Source organism: Triturus cristatus, chromosome 5_1 (genome assembly GCF_964204655.1).
Source record: "Triturus cristatus chromosome 5_1, aTriCri1.1, whole genome shotgun sequence".
Lineage (NCBI taxonomy): Eukaryota > Metazoa > Chordata > Amphibia > Caudata > Salamandridae > Triturus > Triturus cristatus.
This window is the reverse complement of record NC_140587.1, coordinates 37,929,723-37,949,717: the sequence shown is the minus strand read 5'-3', so window position 1 is coordinate 37,949,717 and position 19,995 is coordinate 37,929,723. Positions and strand designations below refer to the sequence as shown.

At 47.6% G+C, this 19,995-nt stretch overlaps 1 protein-coding gene across 1 annotated transcript in view; it reads left to right on the top strand.

Moving 5' to 3' along the window:
• LOC146830088 (uncharacterized) overlaps nucleotides 1-17,092 on the top strand; it is a 150,058-nt gene extending 132,966 nt beyond the window's left edge. The window contains exon 2 of the mRNA XM_085604318.1: nucleotides 13,852-17,092. Within this exon, the coding sequence (XP_085460444.1) occupies nucleotides 14,819-15,856 (1,038 nt within the window). The 5' untranslated portion in view covers nucleotides 13,852-14,818 and the 3' untranslated portion in view covers nucleotides 15,857-17,092. The remainder of the gene's footprint in view (nucleotides 1-13,851) is intronic.
• The last annotated feature ends 2,903 nt before the right edge of the window (nucleotides 17,093-19,995 follow it).

Below are 19,995 nucleotides of genomic sequence, written 5' to 3'. Positions count from 1 at the left end.
TACCTCGTCCATTTTAAAATACGGTTAGCCGATTATCCTGTCCAAGCCAAAACTGCCGTGCTGTATCGGAAAGGTAGAAACTGGACTAAATTAGCGAGGACAGGTGCCCTCTTAATACTACCTACAGTGAGCCCATTCCAGGCATGCAGTACGGTTGATGATAATTATAACATCTACCAGGAGTTTATCACGGATGCTCTAGATCATCTAATCCCGATGAAAAAAATAAAAACTAGGAATAAAATTTCAGCACCCTGGTACAATGAAGACTTGAGAGTGACTGTTAAGACTACAATGCAAGAAGGCCGAAAGGAAATGGAGGAAGGGGTATTTGGATAGGGACACGTTTACATTAAAGATAGCACAGAGCAGGTACAAGCTGCTTATCCTGGAAAGTAAGGCTAACTTTTATGCTAAATCCATTGTGCAAGCACCAAACGCGATTAAGGAACTTTTTAGAATTGTAAGAACTATTTCAGCTCCAACATGTCTGGAGAACAAAGTAGAAGCTTCACAAAAGCTGTGTGATGAGATCGCCACCCACTTTAAGGATAAAGTAGCAAAGATCGTTGACCTTTTTAAGGACAACGAAGTGGCTGCTCAGAACTCTGGTAAAGAGGTAACTAAGGGGACCTCGGACCAGCAATACTCCTTGGTCACCTTTCCTACCTTTACGGACCTTACCTTCGATACAATGGCTTACAGTATCTCCTCTGGCTCACCCCTTGACCCCCTGCCCCAGAAAAGTGTGGAAGTCATATGGCCACCTTACTTTTCCTTGGTTGCGTCAGATCTGTAACCAATCTCTGGAAGTAGGTTCAGTTCCGGAGGGATGGAAGCAGGCGGTGGTGTCCACTCTGATCAAAAAGCCTACCCTGGATCCAACTAATCCGGCTAACTTCCGGCCTATTTCCCTCCTCTCTTTTCCTATTAAGATCTTGGAAAAGGCTGTGAGTAGATCTCTCCCAGATTATTTGGAAGAACATCACCTGCTGGACAGGGACCAGTTCGGCTTCCGTCCTGGTCACGGGACGGAGTCGGCCCTGATCACTATAATGGACAACATGCGAATGCGGGCTGACAACGGGAGCACCGCTGTCTTGGTGCTCCTGGATATGTCAGCCGCATTCGACACAGTAAGTCATCCAATTCTGCTTGAGCGATTGGAGGAAATGGGGGTAAAGGGCCGGGCACTGCAGTGGCTCTGCTCTTACCTGGCGGGGAGACAACAGGTGGTAACTCTGGGGTCGTTTTCCTCTGGAAAACCCCCCCGTAGCTTATGGGGTACCACAGGGCTCCAGCATCAGCCCCATTCTTTTTAATATATATTTACAGCCACTATTCTCGATTATCAAGGCGTTTGGGGTTGAGTTAGTCAATTATGCAGACGACACGCAATTGGCATTTTCACTGGAGGGAAAACAGGCGGTCCCCCTAGAACAATTTCAAAACTGTATAAGGCTGACCATAGACTGGCTGCGGAGAAACTCCCTGCAGTTTAATGGAGGAAAAACTGTACTACTCGCCGTTAAGGCAGATTCAACACCTGCCGGTGGAGTTCAGGCTCGCCCCGGATGAGGCTCCACTGGCTCCAGCCAACACAATACGCAACCTCGGATTCCTGTTTGATAGTAACCTCCAATTGGACTCGCAGCCAGTGTGTGTTTTGGGCTACTACGCCGGATTCTTCCACTTTTGCCAGAAGACATGCGAGCCATGTTCGTAAGGAGCACGGTACTAAGTAGAATGAATTATTGTAACTCCCTGTATTTAGGGCCCCCCCCCCCAATACATCCTGCAGGGGCTACAGAGAGTTCAGTCGGCTGGCGCTAAACCGTAGGCGCGACTCCTCTTCCACTCAGGCTCTGCGAGAGCTCCACTGGCTGCCAGTCAGAGAAAGGGTCCTTTTTAAATCCCTTTGTCTGATCCATAAAGCAACACATGGGACAGGCCCGGTCCCTCTTCAGGAAAGATTTACATGGTATCTTCCCCTGAGACAGTTGCGCTTCTCCAGCGTTAACCTGCTGGCACAACCTAGATTCAAACGTGCCAGGATGGGCAGGAGGGCTTTTAGTGTGTTCGGTGCTCGGATGTGGAACGAGCTCCCACTGAGGATTAGACAGGTGGATTCCTTAATGGAATTCAGAAAGAGCCTCAAGACCTGGCTTTTTCGAGCAGCCTGATTGTTTCCGTCCTGCCTAATCTCTCAGCATTAGTGATTCTGTTTTGTCAGAGCACCAGGATACCCGTAGGGTGACAGTGCGCTATATAAGCATCAATACAATACAATACAAGTACAAACAAGCATTTGCAATGCAATAGGTCTCGCATTTGTGAGAGTTTAAGCTATTGGCATTGTAAATGACACTGCCTTTTATTTATGCTTTAAAAGCCAACATGTAAATAAAAGGCATTGTCATTTACAATGCCAATAGCTCAAACTCTCGAAAATGCGAGACCTATTGCATTGTAAATGCTTGTTTTTGGTTGAGTCTGCCCTAGTTGTATCATGGTGTGTATAGGCTCTGATGATGAAACATGCCACTATTAAGTGGGTGAGGCGTCTACTCCAACATCTTTGATATCCCCCCCCCCCCCCGACTGTCTATTGTGGCAAGTTACTTCTAGCAGCATGTTTGTGATTGTATTTGAGAGATCGCAACTAGGACCACTTTTCTATTGCTCTCTCCTTGTGAATGAAAACATCTTTACATAGAGACACATTTTCATGAGGTGTTTCAGCCAGGAAACCAATCTTTTACATCAAGATGTTTTCCTTGATTATTGTGCATTAACCACTAAGAGTCACCACAGGTTGTAGGACATTTTATATGACCACAGCAGAACTGACGACCTATTGTTTGTGGGAAGGAATACAAATGGTAAAGATATCTATAAGAGCCCTGATCCAATACTCCAGCTCGGAGGGTGTCTCAAAACGGGTCATAATCTAGTGTAGGAGAAAATAACAAGCGTGAACGTGCACTTTGCAATTGGATTATAGGGAGCATATATTTCCCTTCATTTTTGAATCCTTCACATGTGATGCAACACAATAGTTTTGCTACTTTTTAATGCAATGACATCATGTTTGGAAACTAATGGTTGTCAGATGACTTTTCTCTTTACATACACACCGTGCTCAACGACTGAAGTACATAGCTGACATCTTTGAGTACACTTCATCAGAAGCAGTTTGTAAATTACACGTTTAAGATTTTTCATATTTATTAGAGCAGAGAGGGTGACCTTGTCCTCATGAATGCGACTTAAACCTCTTCAGAAGGTTGTATAGATAGAAAAATGTCGAGTTCCGCTAGTGGGACCCTCACACCTACATTGTTTAAAGAGTGGCATAATTGAAAATTTCCCCCCCCCATTTTCTTTTTTTTTTTTAAAAAGCCCGCATCTGTTTTCTATTACTCCATTGGGCATTAGTAACTGGTGGGTAGATCCTCGGGTTCGGTGCAAGGAGGGGCTAAAGGAGGAAACATGCCACCAACCAGGTGGGCGAGGGCCTTACCCATTGTATTTCTTCTCATACACAATAGGCAGTCAGTTCTGTTGTGCTCATAGGATTAACCATGGAGGATGTACTGGCTATGCCTTCAAAGCCTCCTGACTCCGTTGTGTTTGATAGAAGAAATTGTAAGCAACTTTATTTTCCCATAGCTGTGTACGCACTCCAGTCTATCTGCCGAACTAGTCGCAGGCTAGATATGCACGGACATGGCCCTGTGTGCAGGTGTATGGCTCCTAACAAATGAAGGTGTGTGGTAAGCAGAGGGCAGGTTAAAACACACAGCACCTTGACTGGAGCTTATAGGTAAGGGATTTCTTCGGCTGTTCAGACTCAATTAGTGCAGCAGGCATAGCAGTTTTTTGTTATTCTTTTTTAGGTCTCGTCTGGGCTTGCACTGTGCTTGAGAAATCCATTATTTTAATATAAACTTTAAAGGAACTCACTTTCCGCCTCCTATCTTTCCTGGCTTCTCATTGGTTCCTGTGAGTGCCACTTACTTTTCCTCTGTTTCTATTGGCTGTAGCATATTTTCCTGCATGTATCAGTGCTTGTTCCTCGTCTGCTTCTCTTGTAAGTTTCCAGCTGCTGAAATACTGTTAACATCTGCTTTGGTGGAACAATTTTTTCATAAAGTTTTGCCTCTTTTTGCTTTTTAATCTATATAACAATTTATCAACCGGCGAGATTAAGTCATTTGCATAGAATCACAGGATGTTGCACCACAGATTTGAACCGGGATCCCCAGCTCTCAAGTTAGCAGCTCTAGCTGCCGCGCCACATCCTCTCCACTCCCGTCTTATCTGTAAGAGAACTCTTTCCTTCTCCCAGAGGATGATTGATAAAAACAGCTCTTTATTCATCACATAGGCAAAACCGATGCATTACCAATGCTTGTTTCTTTCTGAAGCTCATATATTCTCTGTTCTTCCTTAATTGGAATGCAGAGAGACCAGCTGAAATTGCATTAATGAAAGGCCCAGCACAGAGAGCGCGGTTTGGCAATAAACACATTAAAGCACTTAAGGGAAAAAATTATTTTGTTGTCATTGGTTAAAATATTAGTGTGCGCGTGTCTGTGTTCGAGTATACGTGAATCACGAGTGGGCCGTCTAAAATGGGCAGGCGGGCAGTCCTTCTTTCAAGCGCAATATCCTTTCTCTGATATTTATAAGGAGCCATTTGGAATAGAACATGGAACATGAGGACAGGATTGGAATCGCATCTGTAGTTACATAGCTCATCGTGCAAATAGCGCTACGGATGTCATTTAAATCGCAATATAGCTCCGCTCCAATGCTCTTTATCAATGAGGGCGTGATGATCATGGACCCAGCTTCAGCGGTCATTAATTTCAAATAGACTGAAACCCCCTTCGGTTTTAGAGTTGTCCGGTTACTGCATCTGCTGCATTCTTATGAGGCGAAAATATGTAGTGCTGTTCCAGGGTTCAATGCATCGTGTGGTAGGGCACGGTCAGCTACAAACAGCACATTTTCCATTGAAATGACCACTACATTTGCACAGACCTACAATTTATATACATTACACACACACGATAGTGTGGCCATTGCGTTTCAGTGAATATCATTTGTGCATAATGAGATAAAAACTTTGTTTCCTCACATTTCAGAATTACCCAAAAATGTGCTTCATTTTTACTTTCCTAACTGCTGAATGTGTACAATTAATTTATAGGAATTGCATTTTGTTGTGTGTTATAAAAAAAATAACCTTCTGCAGCCTTTCCTTTCACAGTCTCAGGACCCCAATAAGGTGGCCATATAATTCACTTTACTTTTCTTTCTCAAACTGCAAAATGAAAGGAGTTTGTAAACCTCAATACTCAAGTTAAAAATAAGCTGCAATTTATCAGATGACATAGACTGACATTTGACCCCTCAGATATTGAAGCACAACGAATGCGACAAGATATATACAGAATTAAAAGGCATCTTTATTTACTGCTTGGACGTTCACACCCCATGACACTTAGCGATTCATAATGGGGTCACAAATGGCATGCCTCATGCATATTAATGAGGCACTCGCAATTCGTGACCCCATTAGGAATGTCTGGCCCTCTCAGGTATGGTGGCCTGCTGGGCTCAGCAGACCTCCATGTCTGGGACTGCTTTTAAATAAAGCAGGTTTTTTTTAAAATGCAGCCCGTTTTCCTCAAAGGAAAACGGGATGCATTTAAAAAAAGAATAATTAAAGATTTTGTTTCATTTTTTAAGGGCAGGTAGTGGTCCCTGGAACCACTGCCTGCCCCTAAAAAATATTTTCCCCTATATTCACTAAGAGGAAGGGGTCCCATGAAACCCCTTACCATTTGCGAGTGCTTTACCACCCTTGTGAGAAGGGTAGTAAACTGCGACTGTTTTGCGACCGCATAACCAAAACAGTCAAAAACAAACAGACATACATAGGGCTCTGACTCACTATTAGGAAGGGATGCCCTTGGTACGCCCCTTCCTAATAGCGAGTCGCTAATCCTATTTAGCGAGGCGCAAAAAAATTGCGACTCGCTAAATAGGGTTAGTACATGGCCCAATTGTATTTTGCATGCGCAAACTGGTCGCAAAGCTCTTTGCGCATGCATGTTGGGTCGTGTATCTGGCCCCAAGTTCCTTGACAAAATCATACATGCCATTATATCCGATTCAGGCAGGAGACTCACAGTTCTGAAGCCGAAAAAAGCTTTATTTTGGCTGTCTTTCGCCTGAAATTCCCTCTATTTCAATAGAAGTCTTAAGGGGTAGAAAACATTATCCCGGCTATTTTTTTTTAAAATCTCTAATATTCCTCTCATAAAATGTTGCAATGTATGCAAAATGCAACCTCGTACTGAAAGTTGGCATTCTTGTGCCCCACTGAGGTTAAAGTACAGAAATTTAAACCACTATATTTTTGAAGCCCAAATGGGTCTATTGGAATTATTTATTTGTGCCTGCTCGGGACTTCGGAGCACCCTGTTGCATCTGTTCCTATCCCAATAAAATTGTGTCTGCCCATTGTCCATGTGCAGTGAGGGGCGCAAGAAGCACCACAGCAGTAGCCCCCGGGGTGCAGGGAACCCTGGGGCCCGTGGGAGAACAAGGCAGGGGCCCGAGGGAGGCATTGCTGCTGGATATGGAAGGTGAGCACTGAGCAGGCAGCAGCGATACAGACGCTGTGCTATGTTTATCTGCTGGGCTCAGCATCTTTCATTGTAAGGGAAACCTGTCCCATTCCAAGATGGCACAGGAAGAATCTTTCAATAGCAGCATCTACTTCCTGAAGGCCTGTGTGGCGGCCATCTTTAAACGGAATAATGAGAGGATTGTCTGTATCTCGTCCGGTCTATTTTCTATCTCTATTGCTTTCTAGTCTCGCCTCGCAATGCAGGGCAGGAAGTTCAGGCGAAGAGCGGACCGGTCTGGTTTCAGATCTTCTGTTTGTTTCTGCTGAACATCTTAAGGTTAGTGCTCTACTGCTGCTTCTGTAGCCCCTCAGTGTTCTGCTACTGATCCTGTAGCTCCTCCGGTCCGTGCTCTGCTACTGATCCTGTAGCTCCTCTGGTCAGTGTTCTGATGCTTATCCTGTAGCTCCTCAGTGCACTGCTGATGATCCTGTAGCCCCTCCGGTCACTGCTCTGCTGCTGATCCTGTAGCACCTCTGGTCAGTGCTCTGCTGCTGATCCTGTAGCTCCTCTGGTCCGTGCTCTGCTGCTGATCCTGTAGCTCCTCTGGTCAGTGCTCTGATGCTGATCCTGTAGCTCCTCTGGTCAGTGTTCTGATGCTTATCCTGTAGCTCCTCAGTGCACTGCTGATGATCCTGTAGTCCCTCTGGTCACTGCTCTGCTGCTGATCCTGTAGCACCTCTGGTCAGTGCTCTGCTGCTGATCCTGTAGTATCCTGTGTCCCAGTCATCCCACATGCAGGTTCACCTGCTTTATTTATACAGCTTCTGCATAGCTGCCAAGTTTTCATTTTGCTTATGTGTGCCGTTTTCATTTACTTATGAGTGACAAGCTACTACCGAAAGTGTGACACTTTCTCCCTAGTATCAAGTAACAAATTCAATATGAAGAGCTAAATATCAGGCATTACCACCTTCTATGCAAAGATGAGCACTATACTGACTAGATGGTCCATTCTAACCCCTTTAACATACATTGGATTTAGCCTGAACCAACCCAGTCCATCCTAACTCCATTAACAGTATCAGAAACAGCTGGCCAGACCCATTGTGTTTCAACCTTGTACACATCCAGCAGGTCTACTCATGCTCAACCTTGTACACATCCAGCAGGTCTACTCATGCTCAATCAGCTCTCACCCGGTTTACATCCATTAGAGCCAGCCAGGCAGGTCAAAACCACTCTTGCCCCACTCGCATCCACCAGAACCAGTGTGGCTGTGCCAAGTCCATTGTAGCCCCATTAACACCCATCGGAGCCAGCGTGGTCTTGTCTAGTCTCCTCCAGTAGCTTCCTTCTCAATATTAACCAGCCAGCCCTTCCCATTGCATTCAAACACCAGCTCAAACCATTTAGCCCCATGTGCATCGACTAGAACCACAGGTTTTTTTTTTTACCGGCCTGCACACAAAAAAAAATCACCTAAAGTCTTTTCAGTGCATACTTAAACTACAAACATAATAAGAAAGGACTTTAAAAGTGTGTTCTAGAGCTGCCTTAATGATTTGTGACTGATAATTGAACAAAGGCAGAAAGGCAGTATGAAAATAAATAGCACCGCCTTTTATATAAAGTTCTGTTTATAATGGATGGCCTGTGTTATGAGTCACAAGTGCCGCTGCCAGGATCGGCCAGAGTATCGTCATCGAGTGAGCAGGCAGAGCTACAGGTAAGCAGATGGTGCTCTGCAGTTATGTTATGTTAATTGGGTCTTGTTAACCGCGAGCATCTCGCCCTTTAAGGGTCTCAATGCGCTGCTGCGAGGTTCCAACAGATATTGACAGTGGTGTTAAGAGTAATTAGAACATCCATGTTTTCAGCCCTTTTTTGAAAAGTCTGTGGTCGGTACATGCCCGGAGGTGTGTAGGGAGCTGGTTCCAGTATTGAGAGGTAGGTAAGAAAATGATCTCCAGCCACTTCTGGCAGTGCGGGCTCTGTGGGGGAGCAACACATGTTTTCCACCTGATTGGAGGCTCCTTATTGGCGTATACAAATTAAGTTTTTTTTGTAGGTACTGTGGCCCATTTCCTTGTAAAGATTTGTGTGTTAGGCAGATGAGTTTGAAACCTGTTTGTTTACTTATTGGTAGCCAGTGTATGTTTTTAGGTCTCACCTACGCAGCGCGCAAGCGTTGCATAGGAGATGACCTCTCGGAATCGCTCAGGACTTTTTGGGAAACTCGTGCATGAACTGCACTGTTCCCAATGAGCCCTCGTGCATGTGTGCCGTTTACCTTGCGGAGCGAGCAGCGACGCCATCTGTTTGCAATTATCGTGCCTGTGTTTTGTAAACAGATAGCGCCACTGCTCGCTCCCGCTAGGTAAACGCTGTACGTGTCTCAGTGACCCTACTGAGGAGGCGGCGGTGCAAAGGGGAAAGAAGGCTAGACCACAACTTTTTGTGTCACTAGTACAGCGGCCAGCCCTCTCTCCGATCACCAGTGTAGCTCACGCCCTGATAACTAGTGCAACAGACTCCTCAGTAACAATCTCTATCCCTGTCCCTAGCGCAGCTCCTTCCGCGATCACTAGTGTTGCTTCATTCATTGTCACTAGTACAGCCCTCTACGATCACCAGTATAGCTTCCGCCCTGATTACTAGTACAACAGACTCCTCACTAACAATCTCTCTCCCCGTCACTAGCGCAGCTCCTTCCATGATCACTAGTGTTGCTTTGTTCTTTGTCACTAGTACAGCCCTTTCTCCGATCGCCTGTGTAGCTCCCGCCCTGATCACTAGTGCAGCACACTCCTCTGTAACAATCTCTCTCCCCGTCACTAGCACAGCTCCTTCCACGATCACTAGTTCAGTTTCCTGTAAGCATAGTGTAACCAGTACTGTCCTCTCCCTGTACACTAGTGCAGCTCCGTTCCCGGTACCGAGCTCTCTCACAGGTCACTGGTTCAACTCTTTTCACAATCACTAGTGCAGTTTCCTAAAGTCATAGTGGCGCTAGTGCTGCCCTCTCCCTAATAGTGCCGTGTTCTTGGTCACTAGTGCTGCCCCGACCCTGATCACTACTGGCGCTCCAGTCATCTGAGAGAGATCCACTCCTGCCCGTGGAAAGCCCAGCGTAGCTTTCCCCCTCCCTCCTCCAGAGCCTCCCAGGCTGGCCTCACCTCCCGGTCCCTCCCCTCTCTTCTCCTCCCCCTCTGGCTGCACAAACATGGCGGAGCTGCAGCGAGTGGCAGGGCTGGATTGGGACCCGCTGCTGGTGTGAGGGGGCGCCTCGTCCATGGTGGGAGGCAGCATGGGAGCCCACTGGATCCCCACCAAGGGGGAGAAGTATGGCGTGGGTGAGTACCGTATCGTGCACTTTGATAATTACTGGCACTTCCTTCTGCACTGTCGAAAGTTTTCAAACTCTGCCCTGTCAGCTTGAGAGGGCTGCGTGGGGTGCCCCGCCCAAGGAAACAACATATCGTGGGACGCAGGGTGTATGCTCCTATCCTCAGCCTGAGACATTTCCTCAAGCCCCATCCAAGCCCAATGCCCCCTCTATTACCCCACTGACAGTTGGCGCGAGCGCCATCTCAACAAGCTTTTGGACCCACCTCCTAAGCCTCCCCTGAGGTGTGGACACAAGCCTCCTTTAAATGCGACATCCCCAGTGAATGATGTCACAGTGCATCGCAAAACTCTGCTGACGTCATCAAACATAGCCACATTCAGGAATGTCTATCATTGAGTATTGTAAGAGATTTAGGACTTGGAAACGATATATATATTTCTGCACTGGATCTACCCTTTCAGGCTTGGGGAATGCATGCCTCTAATCTCCCCCTTAACCCTGCGACCAACCCCTGATGGTTCCCCCCCGGTCATAAACCTCATTTAGCGGTGGGGTGGCATCAGTTGCCTCAGTGCTTCTGGGAGCTCCATGCAGCCTTAGTGCTCCTCTCAGCCCCCTGCAGCCTCAGTGCTCCTCTGTGCCCCCTTATCCTTAGTGTTACTCTGAGCTTCCTGCATCCCCTATACTCCTCTGACTTGCCTGCAGCCTCAATGCTCATCTAACCTCCCTGCAGCCTTAGTGCACCTCTGAACTCCCTCCACTCCCCCTGTGCAGCCTCAGTGCTCCCCTGAACCCCTGCAGACTCAGTCCTCCTCTTCTTTCTCTGCAGCCTCAGTGTGGATCTCGGTGAATACAGCACCGGCACTCTTCCGAGCTCCCTCAGCCTCAGTGCTCCTCTGAGCTCCTGCAGCCTCAGTGCTCCTCTGAGCTCCCTGCAGTCTCACTGATCGTCTGAGCTCCCTGCAGTCTCAGTGCTCGTCTGAGCTCCCTGCAGTCTCAGTGCTCCTCTGAGCTCCCTGTAGCCTCAGTGCTCCTCTGAGCTCCCTGCAGCCTCAGTGCTCCTCTGAGCTCCCTGCAGCCTCAGTGCTCCTCTGAGCCCCTTCTGCATCAGTGCTCCTCTGAGCCCCCTGCAACCTCAGTGCTCATCTGAGCTCCCTGCAGCCTCATTGCTCCTCTGAGGTCCCTCCAGCCTCATTGCTCCTCTGAGCTCCCTGCAGCCTCAATGCTCCTCTGAGCTCTTTGTAACCTCAGTACACCTCTGAGCTCTTTGCAGCCTCAGTGCCCCTCTGAGCTCTTTGCAGCCTCAGTGCCCCTCTGAGCTCTTTGCAGCCTCAGTGCCCCTCTGAGCTCCTTCCAGCCTCAGTGCTCCTCTGAGCTCTTTGCAGCCTCGGTGTCCTCTGAGCTCTTTGCAGCCTCGGTGTCCTCTGAGCTCTTTGCAGCCTCAGTGCCCCTCTGAGCTCTTAGTAGCCTCAGTGCTCTTCAGAGCTTCTGGCAGCATCACTGCTCCTCCGAGTTCACCGCAGTGCACCTCAGTGCTCCCTGCAGCATACTTGCTCCTCCGAGCCCTTCTCAGCCTTAGTGCTCCTTCGAACCCCAGCAATCTCAGTGCTCTTCCGAGCCCCCTTCAGCCTCAGTGCTCTTCCGAGCCCCCTTCAGCCTCAGTGCTCTTCCGAGCCCCCTTAAGCCTCAGTGCTCTTCCGAGCCCCCTGCAGCCTCTGTGCTCTTCCGAGCCCCCTGCAGCCTCTGTGCTCTTCCGAGCCCCCTGCAGCCTCTGTGCTCTTCCGAGCCCCCTGCAGCCTCTGTGCTCTTCCGAGCCCCCTGCAGCCTCTGTGCTCTTCCGAGCCCCCTGCAGCCTCCGTGCTCTTCCGAGCCCCCTGCAGCCTCCGTGCTCTTCCAAGCCCCCTGCAGCCTCCGTGCTCTTCCGAGCCCCCTGCAGCCTCCGTGCTCTTCCGAGCCCCCTGCAGCCTCAGTGCTCTTCCGAGCCCCCTTCAGCCTCAGTGCTCTTCCGAGCCCCCTTCAGCCTCAGTGCTCTTCCGAGCCCCCTTCAGCCTCAGTGCTCTTCCGAGCGCCCTGCAGCCTCAGTGCTCTTCCGAGCGCCCTGCAGCCTCAGTGCTCTTCCAAGCCCCTTGCAGCCTCAGTCCTCCTCCGAGCCCCCTGCAGCCTTAGTGCTCCTCTGTGCCCCCTTATCCTCAATGTTACTCTGAACTTCCTGCATCTCCAGTACTCATCAGACCTCCCTGCAGCCTCAATGCTCATCTAACCTCATTGCAGCCTCAGTGCTCCTCAAAGCTCCCTGCAGCCTTAGTGCTCCTCTGAACTCCCTTCCCCCCCCTGTGCTGCCTCAGTACTCCCCTGAACCCCTACAGACTCAGTGTTCCTCTTGTTTCCCTGCAACCTCACTGCAACCTTTAGTGAATACAGCACCGGTACTCTTCTGACCACTCTTCACCCTCGGCGCTCCTCTGAGCTCCCTATAGCCTCTGTGCTCCTCTGAGCCCATCACAGCCTCAGTGCTCCTCTGAGCACTATGCAGCCAGAGTACTCCTCTGAGCTTCCTACAGCCTTAGTGCTCCACTGAGCCCCCTGCAGCAGTAGAGCTCCTCTGAGCCCCCTGCAGCCTCAGTGCTCTTTTGAGCCCCCTGTAGCCTCAGTACTCTTTTGAGCTCCCTGCAGCCACAATTCTCCTATTAGCCTCAGTGCTGCTCTGAGCTCCCCCCAGCCTCAGTGCTCCTTTGAGCTCCCCCCAGCCTCAGTGCTCCTCTGAGCTCTCCCCAGCCTCATTGCTCATCTGAGCTCCCCCAGCCTCAGTGCTCCTCTGAGCTCCCTGCAGCCCCAGTGCTATTCTTAGCTCCCTGCAGCATCAGATGAGCACTGAACAATGGAATCGCTAGGAGAGAAATTGGTTGAGAAGGATGGTGTCTACCCTTCCTCACAGTACCAGGCCTTGGCTGTCTTGGATCCTCCATGTGTTCTGCGAGGTAGGGCTGCCTGTTTAGGGATCATAAATAATTCTTGGCTTTGTACTCCCATGTATGCTTGCGTGAATTATGATTAGCTGATGGTTGTCTTTTACTAGTAGTGGGTTACTTAATATAGGATATATTCCTCGAGAGATCAGTCGTCTATTCTGTTGGTTGATTTGTGCTTCCTTACCCAGTTAGAGTCAATGAGTACAAGAAGAGATAGATTCTACTGCAAAATCTCTGTATGGATTTTGAAATGGCATGACGCGTCATCACATCACTGCTTTATGGGAGATAACTAACTTGCCTTAGGACATTGTAGGTCTGCAATGTTATGAAACAGCTCCTTATATTTGAAATACTGCTGATTTGCTCAGAGAAGGAATCCAATATTACTTGCATTATGAAAGTTTACTTCACAAAGCCAATAAGATTCTATGGTGGTGCTTCCAGGGATCTGGTATTTGGAGTCAGTGTCAATGGAGGGACCGTTCACACACTCTACTAGTCCTAGAAGTTACTGGTCAATCTTGGGATTACAAGTGCTAGTGTTGGGCTGGCAACCAGTTAAGTGTCATGTTAAGGGGCACACGTTGTTTGAAAACTGAACAGTATGATCAGTTCTGATCTGATTGGCAGAGGCACCAACTGGATCGAATAGTTTTCCAGTTGCAATCAGAAAAGTGTACTTTACATTTATGCTCTAACTGTGACATTAAACCTAGATATCTTGATTGCAGACCCTGTTGCTTTTCTCCCCCATCCTTCACTGCCTTTCCCTTTCAAAATCACTCCTTCCTCATCCAGTTTCTCTGTCTTTTATAGTCTCTTTGATTAAAGCAGATACCTGATTTCATTCCCACCCTCACAGAGATTTGTTTCTCATTCACAGAATCAAAGAACCTGAAGAAGAGACCTGCAGCACCCCAGCACCGAAGAAGACCTCAGCAGCATCACCAGATGTTCAACCGTATCAGTGTGTAGAGTCTGAGAAAACCCTCAGCTGGAGGTTGGTCCTGGATACACACCCTACGATATATACGTTCATGGGAGAAACACAGACCTATTGTGTGAAAAAGCTCATGCAGAGTTCATCTTTAAGGACAGTTTAAAAAGATGCACAAGAGATCATCTCTTTGAGTATACTGAGTGTGAAAACCTTTGGTTCACTCAGGAGTCCCACAATTGTAATTCTAATGCGATATTTGAGCAGTTAATCTGAATATCCAGAGGATAAAGCATACCAGTGTAAGGAGTGTGAAAAAAGCATGACCCCCAGAACATCTTTGTTGAAATATCATAGAATGCTTACAGGGGAGAAAATCTAGCTGTATATGGAATGTGGATAAACTTGCGCTGAAGGTTCTTCGCTTCACAGACATCAAATAGTTCATTCTGAGGATAGGCCGTACCAGTGTACGGAATGTGGGAAAAGCTCCATTGAACCAAAGAAGCTGTTGAGAGACCAGAGAGTCCATACAGGTGATGAACGCTATAATTGTACAGAATGTGGGATTAGCTACACTGAGAATGGCACACTGGTGAAGCAACAGATAATCCGTGCTGGTGAGAATCCCTATCACTGTAATGAATGTGAGAAACACTTCATTGAGAAGAAATCACTGTTGCCATATAGTCCATACTGGTTTGAAATCATGTGACTGTACAGAAAGTGCAAAAAGGTTAATTGAAAAGTGCACACTGGTGAAGGCATAAGATAATGTATCTATCAGTGTACTGAATGTGAGAAAATCTTCACTTTGATTAGCATACAGTACCTACATCAGAGTAACCATACTGGTTAGAAACCCTATCACTGTACAGAATGTTAGAAATGCTTCAGTAAGTACAGCACACTGATGATGCATCAGACAGGCCATTCCGCCGATAAACCATATCAGTGTATGAAATGTGGGAAAAGCTTCATTAAGACACACAGTTTGTTCGATCATCAGAGAATCCACACTGGTGAGAAACCCTATGTTTGCACAGAATGTGGGAAAAGCTTTACTCTGAAAAGCAATTTGTTAATACATCAGAGAATCCACACTGGTGAGAAACCCTATCAGTGTACAGAATGCGAGAAAAGATTTAATGTGAAAAGCTATTTGTTGAAACATCAAAGAATCCACACTGGAGAGAAACCCTATCAGTGTACAGAATGCGGGAAAAGCTTTACTGAGAAGGGGCCGCTGTTGAGCCATCAGAGAATCCATTCTGGCGAGAAACCCTATCATTGCACAGAATGCTGGAAAAGCTTTACTATGAAAAGCAATTTGTTGAGCCATCAGAGAATCCATACTGGTGAGAAACCCTATCAGTGTACAGAATGCAGGAAAAGTTTTACTAAGAAGAGTACGCTGTTGAATCATCAGAGAATCCATACTGGTGAGAAACCCTATCCCTGTACAGAATGCGAGAAAAGCTTTACTGAGAAGGGGACGCTCTTGAGCCATCAGAGAATCCATACTGGTGAGAAACCCTACCATTGCACGGAATGCAGGAAAAAGTTTACCCTGAAGGGTACACTGTCGAGGCATCAGAGAACACACACTGGTGAGAAACCCTACCATTGCACAGAATGCTGGAAAAGCTTTACTGTGAAAAGCTATTTGTTGAGGCATCAGAGAATCCACACTGGTGAGAAACCCTATCAGTGTACAGAATGCGGAAAAAGCTTTAGTGACACACGTACGCTGTTGAATCATCAGAGAATCCATACTGGTGAGAAACCATATCAGTGTACAGAATGCTGGAAAAGCTTTACTGTGAAGGGTACGCTGTTGAATCATCAGAGAATTCATACTGGTGAGAAATCCTATCAGTGTACAGAATGCGGGAAAAGCTTTACTAAGAAGGGTACGCTGTCGAAGCATCAGCAAATCCATACTGGTTAGAAACCGCATCCATGCACAGAATGTGGAGAAAGCTTTACTGATAAGAAATCACTGTCAGAGAATCCATACTGATGAGAAACCTTTTCATTGTTCTGAATCTAGAAGTAGCTTCTCTCAGATAACCACATAATAGAGAATTAAATGTGGCAAACATTGGAAAAGCTTCACAAGAATGCAGATACTGTAAAATAATCAGAGAATCCATTCACTGTAGAAAACTCCTAGCCTTGAATGTGGAATACTAGTGAAGCAAGGGTACTTGAAATATATCAGCATATGGGAGATAGAATGGATACAAAAGCGAAGCCAGAAAACAAATTCAAATTATAATAAGAGTCTTCACTTTAATCTTATCTATTTTATTATTTGACAATTTCTTCAGATTATAAACATTGTCGTCTTGCCCTGCACAGGGGTACGTGACTGGTAAATATAATTGTGTGTGTAATTGTCGAAAGTATAAAGGTAAAGATCATCATCGCCATGGTGTCGGAGCAAGAGCTTTTTTTTAAAGTCATTAATACCCCATCCACTCCCTTTCTAAGTTTCCCTCGCCATGACAACTGTTTGTCCTTTTTTAAAAATACTACTTTTACCATGAATTTATATGCACACATGTAGACACACACCTGTGTTAATAAATGTGCAGTAACGCGTTATTTGCAACAAAGCAAGATTCAAACATTTCTTACTGTGACAAAATTCCATGTTATAGCCTCACTACAATGTGACTGACACACGACTAATCCTCATGAGAAAAAATCATGGCGTATGAAGATCCATAACGTAGAATATGATGTTTATTATCATTGTTATTTTCACTCTACCCGTTGGTCTGCCACTGTACATTCTTTTAGCCACGAGGTTCTGTACCCCTAGGAGGACATTTGGTCTGTGACCTTACTGTCCATCTCTAACCGTCGCCAATAGGCTCCTTACAAGTCACGCGATCATCTCCTTTCATCAACCCAATTGACTGGCAAAATTTACATGGCTTCCTGATGAAGGCTCACGGCCGGCACACGCGTAGGATACAGACATCTAACAACCATGAAAGAATTGATTATATACCATCTTAATTGACTTGAATGAATTGATGATACAAACATAACATAATTCTTTTCTAACAAATGTGTATTAGATATATCAATACTGTATAAATTGTAAGATTGTATGTGTATAAACAATTTCTCTTTTTTTCATGTTGATTAAATAAAAGCTAAAAATATTTTGATACCTAATGTTTGGGTGACTGTTAGAAATTGGATTTCTGGCTGGCTAAGGCTTGCGTCAAAGCCAGGCAGAAACCACCACTCTAGTCAGGGCAAGGAAGTTACACGCCAAAGATAACCCCTGCTCATCCCCTTGGTAGCTTGGCACGAGCAGTCAGGCTTATCCCGGAGGCAATGTGTAAAGCGTTTTCGCACGCACCCAGCAACAGCACCCCAGGTACACCCCAAAAGGAACTCCACACAAGGTTATATATAAAAATATAAAAATAGCCTTTGTATTATAATACACATTAGATCATAATCACACAATGTACACTGTGCCAACCGGCACTGGGCAGTATCTTTAGGGGATTATATACACATGACAGGGCCAATTGGGCCACTGTCAGAACAATCACAAATCATCAATTGTAACTGTAGCACCAATAATAATTGTAGCGCACAACCAGTAACTACTGGTAAAAGAATGACCTTAGCATTAGATCCTGCATAAACCTCAGGGGCATCAATACATTATGCGTAAGCACCCTAGCATCACATTAGCATAAAAACAGTGTGCCCGCATCAGGGCCACAACACTAAAATGGACCCCAGGCCAACTGGCCTTCTCCAGGGCTCAAATACCCAATGTCCAGAAATGTCAGCGCTCTCCTGGACAGTCTACTGGCCCTCCGGCCGCCAATGCAGCCAACCAATAAAAAGGACGCAGTTCCCCAAGCCTAAACGTAGCAGCTGCCCACTAAGTGCTGGGCAGCTGTGGAAATGATCCTGGGCACCAGCGGGCCCTCTTGAACCCCCTCTCTGGGATTCGGACATCAACTATGGCCCCACCGTTGCAGCGACTCGCATCTGCGGCACTGCTGTGTTGAACAGCACAGACTCTGGCACTCACGGTGCCTGTGGAGCCCTACTTGGGGACTCGCAACTTGAAAATGGCCCCAAGTCCCACTCCAGGATTATTAAATTACTGTGGCCCCACGTTGCAGCTGCCTGCGTTCTGGCAGGACAGCTGGGGAAGCCACCAAAACAGCTACTGGCACTACGTGTGCCTCATCAACCCGTGGCCACTGCACGGCTCCTCTGGGAATGTGGGAACTGCAGCCTGAATGCCACCAAGATGCTGCCGCTGCCCACTGTCAAGCGGGGCAGCGGGAAAGAGAACTGAGCACGTCACTCGCAGTGCCCGAGGCTTGGCCACGGGGGCGGGCACCGAAAATGTGCCCCGACACACCCTCAATCCCCATAACACAGAGCCCCACTCACCGGGCTCTCTGCTGCGTCGTCTCCACTCTCTCCGCGGCTCTTCTTTACCACTGGAGCGCGGGGTAGGCTCCCGTCCACTTTCTCTCTCCGTACCCTAGGGCTCCCTCCTCAGTACGGGAGCCCTGAGGGTTGGTCGCCAGTGCGGGGTAGGCTCCCGCCTGGCTTTTACCGGCATTTCCTCTCTGCTGCGACTTTTCTCCTCTCGGCACGGGGCTTCCCTCAACCGCACGAGAGCCCCGCGCAGATCCACACTCTGGCGCCCTTTCGGCCCGGTTGCAGGCCCCGCCCCCGTCATGGGCAGGAGTGCCTGACTTCCGGTTTTGTGGCTGTGATTTTGGTTTTCTATCTGGGCAATGCGGGGTAGGCTCCTCCCTTAAAATACAACGTCCCTGGTGGGGTGGGCACCCGCTAGGGGTATTAACACGGCAGATATGCGGGGGAATCCCGGCGTCAGGATTCCTTCAAAATCGACCGCAGCTCCTTGCTGCAGCCCACAACGAGGCGCTCCTCGAGACAAATAAAGCGCTTCTTGGGCAACGCACGACAAAGAGCTCCTCTGGACAATAGAGCGCTTCTTGAGGAAGGGGAAAATACAGCTATCTCGCCCCCCCCAGGCGCTTGGGTGCAAGGTCCAAAGATAGTCTTGTGGAAGGAAGGGGGGGGGGGGCAAAGGCTGGTCCCAGGCAGGCCAGCTCACAGGGCCCTCCAGCAGGGAAGCAGTCCCCAGTGGCGGTTTTTCCTGGCACCCAGCAGCAGGCCCCCCTCAAATTAGGAACAAGAGAGAACCAAATACATGGGGTCACAGCCCCTTCTTATACACACATTTCCTTTGTCACAAACTGTAGGGCAGGGGGAGAACCAGTTATAACTGGTTCTGAAGCACTTTGTTTTGCTCAGCCCCTCTCCCTATTCACAGGGCAGGCTAGGGACATCAGACGCACCACAGGAGGTGGAGCCAGCATTGTGGAGGGAAGGCCCAGCCCTATTCAGGTCCCAGGTGCAACTCCTCCTTCCTATCTACATGCAGATCTCTCCATTCACCACCGGGCTGACTCACCCTGGCTCCTGGAATTCCCCACACCATCCAGCACCTGTCAATCACAAGTCATACATGCACTCCACGTCAGGCAGGCAGTCACACAGCACACAGAAATGCCAACTTCTAAAAGTGGCACTTCTCCACCAGTCACAATAAATCTGCGCACACCATTGCGCAGCATTTATCCTCACGAGTTCGCACATACTAAACTTGACCCTGCACTCCTTTCACACCAGGAACTACCATGGACACACATATCCCCCATGCATTCTTATTGGAGGGCAGGCCAGTCTCCCTAAATGTAACACAGAGCGCACGCACTTTACACTGGGACACAGTGCTAAAGTGCCTAGGTCTAAAACCACTAACACTACATAGGGAAAAAGGCTAGGATAAATGCAAAAAGTTTAGGGATGAACCTGCCAAAAGGGCCATACTGTTTTATCGATTTAGGTCTGCATATATAATTTTGTTCCTAAATGGTTTGTTTACACTCATTAATGACTCTGTAGTGTCTGTGGACCCTGCATTTCAGGCCTTTGCGCATGTACTCTGACCCTTAAAAGTACATGTTTAATTGGCTTATCTCCAATTGTCATAAGTTT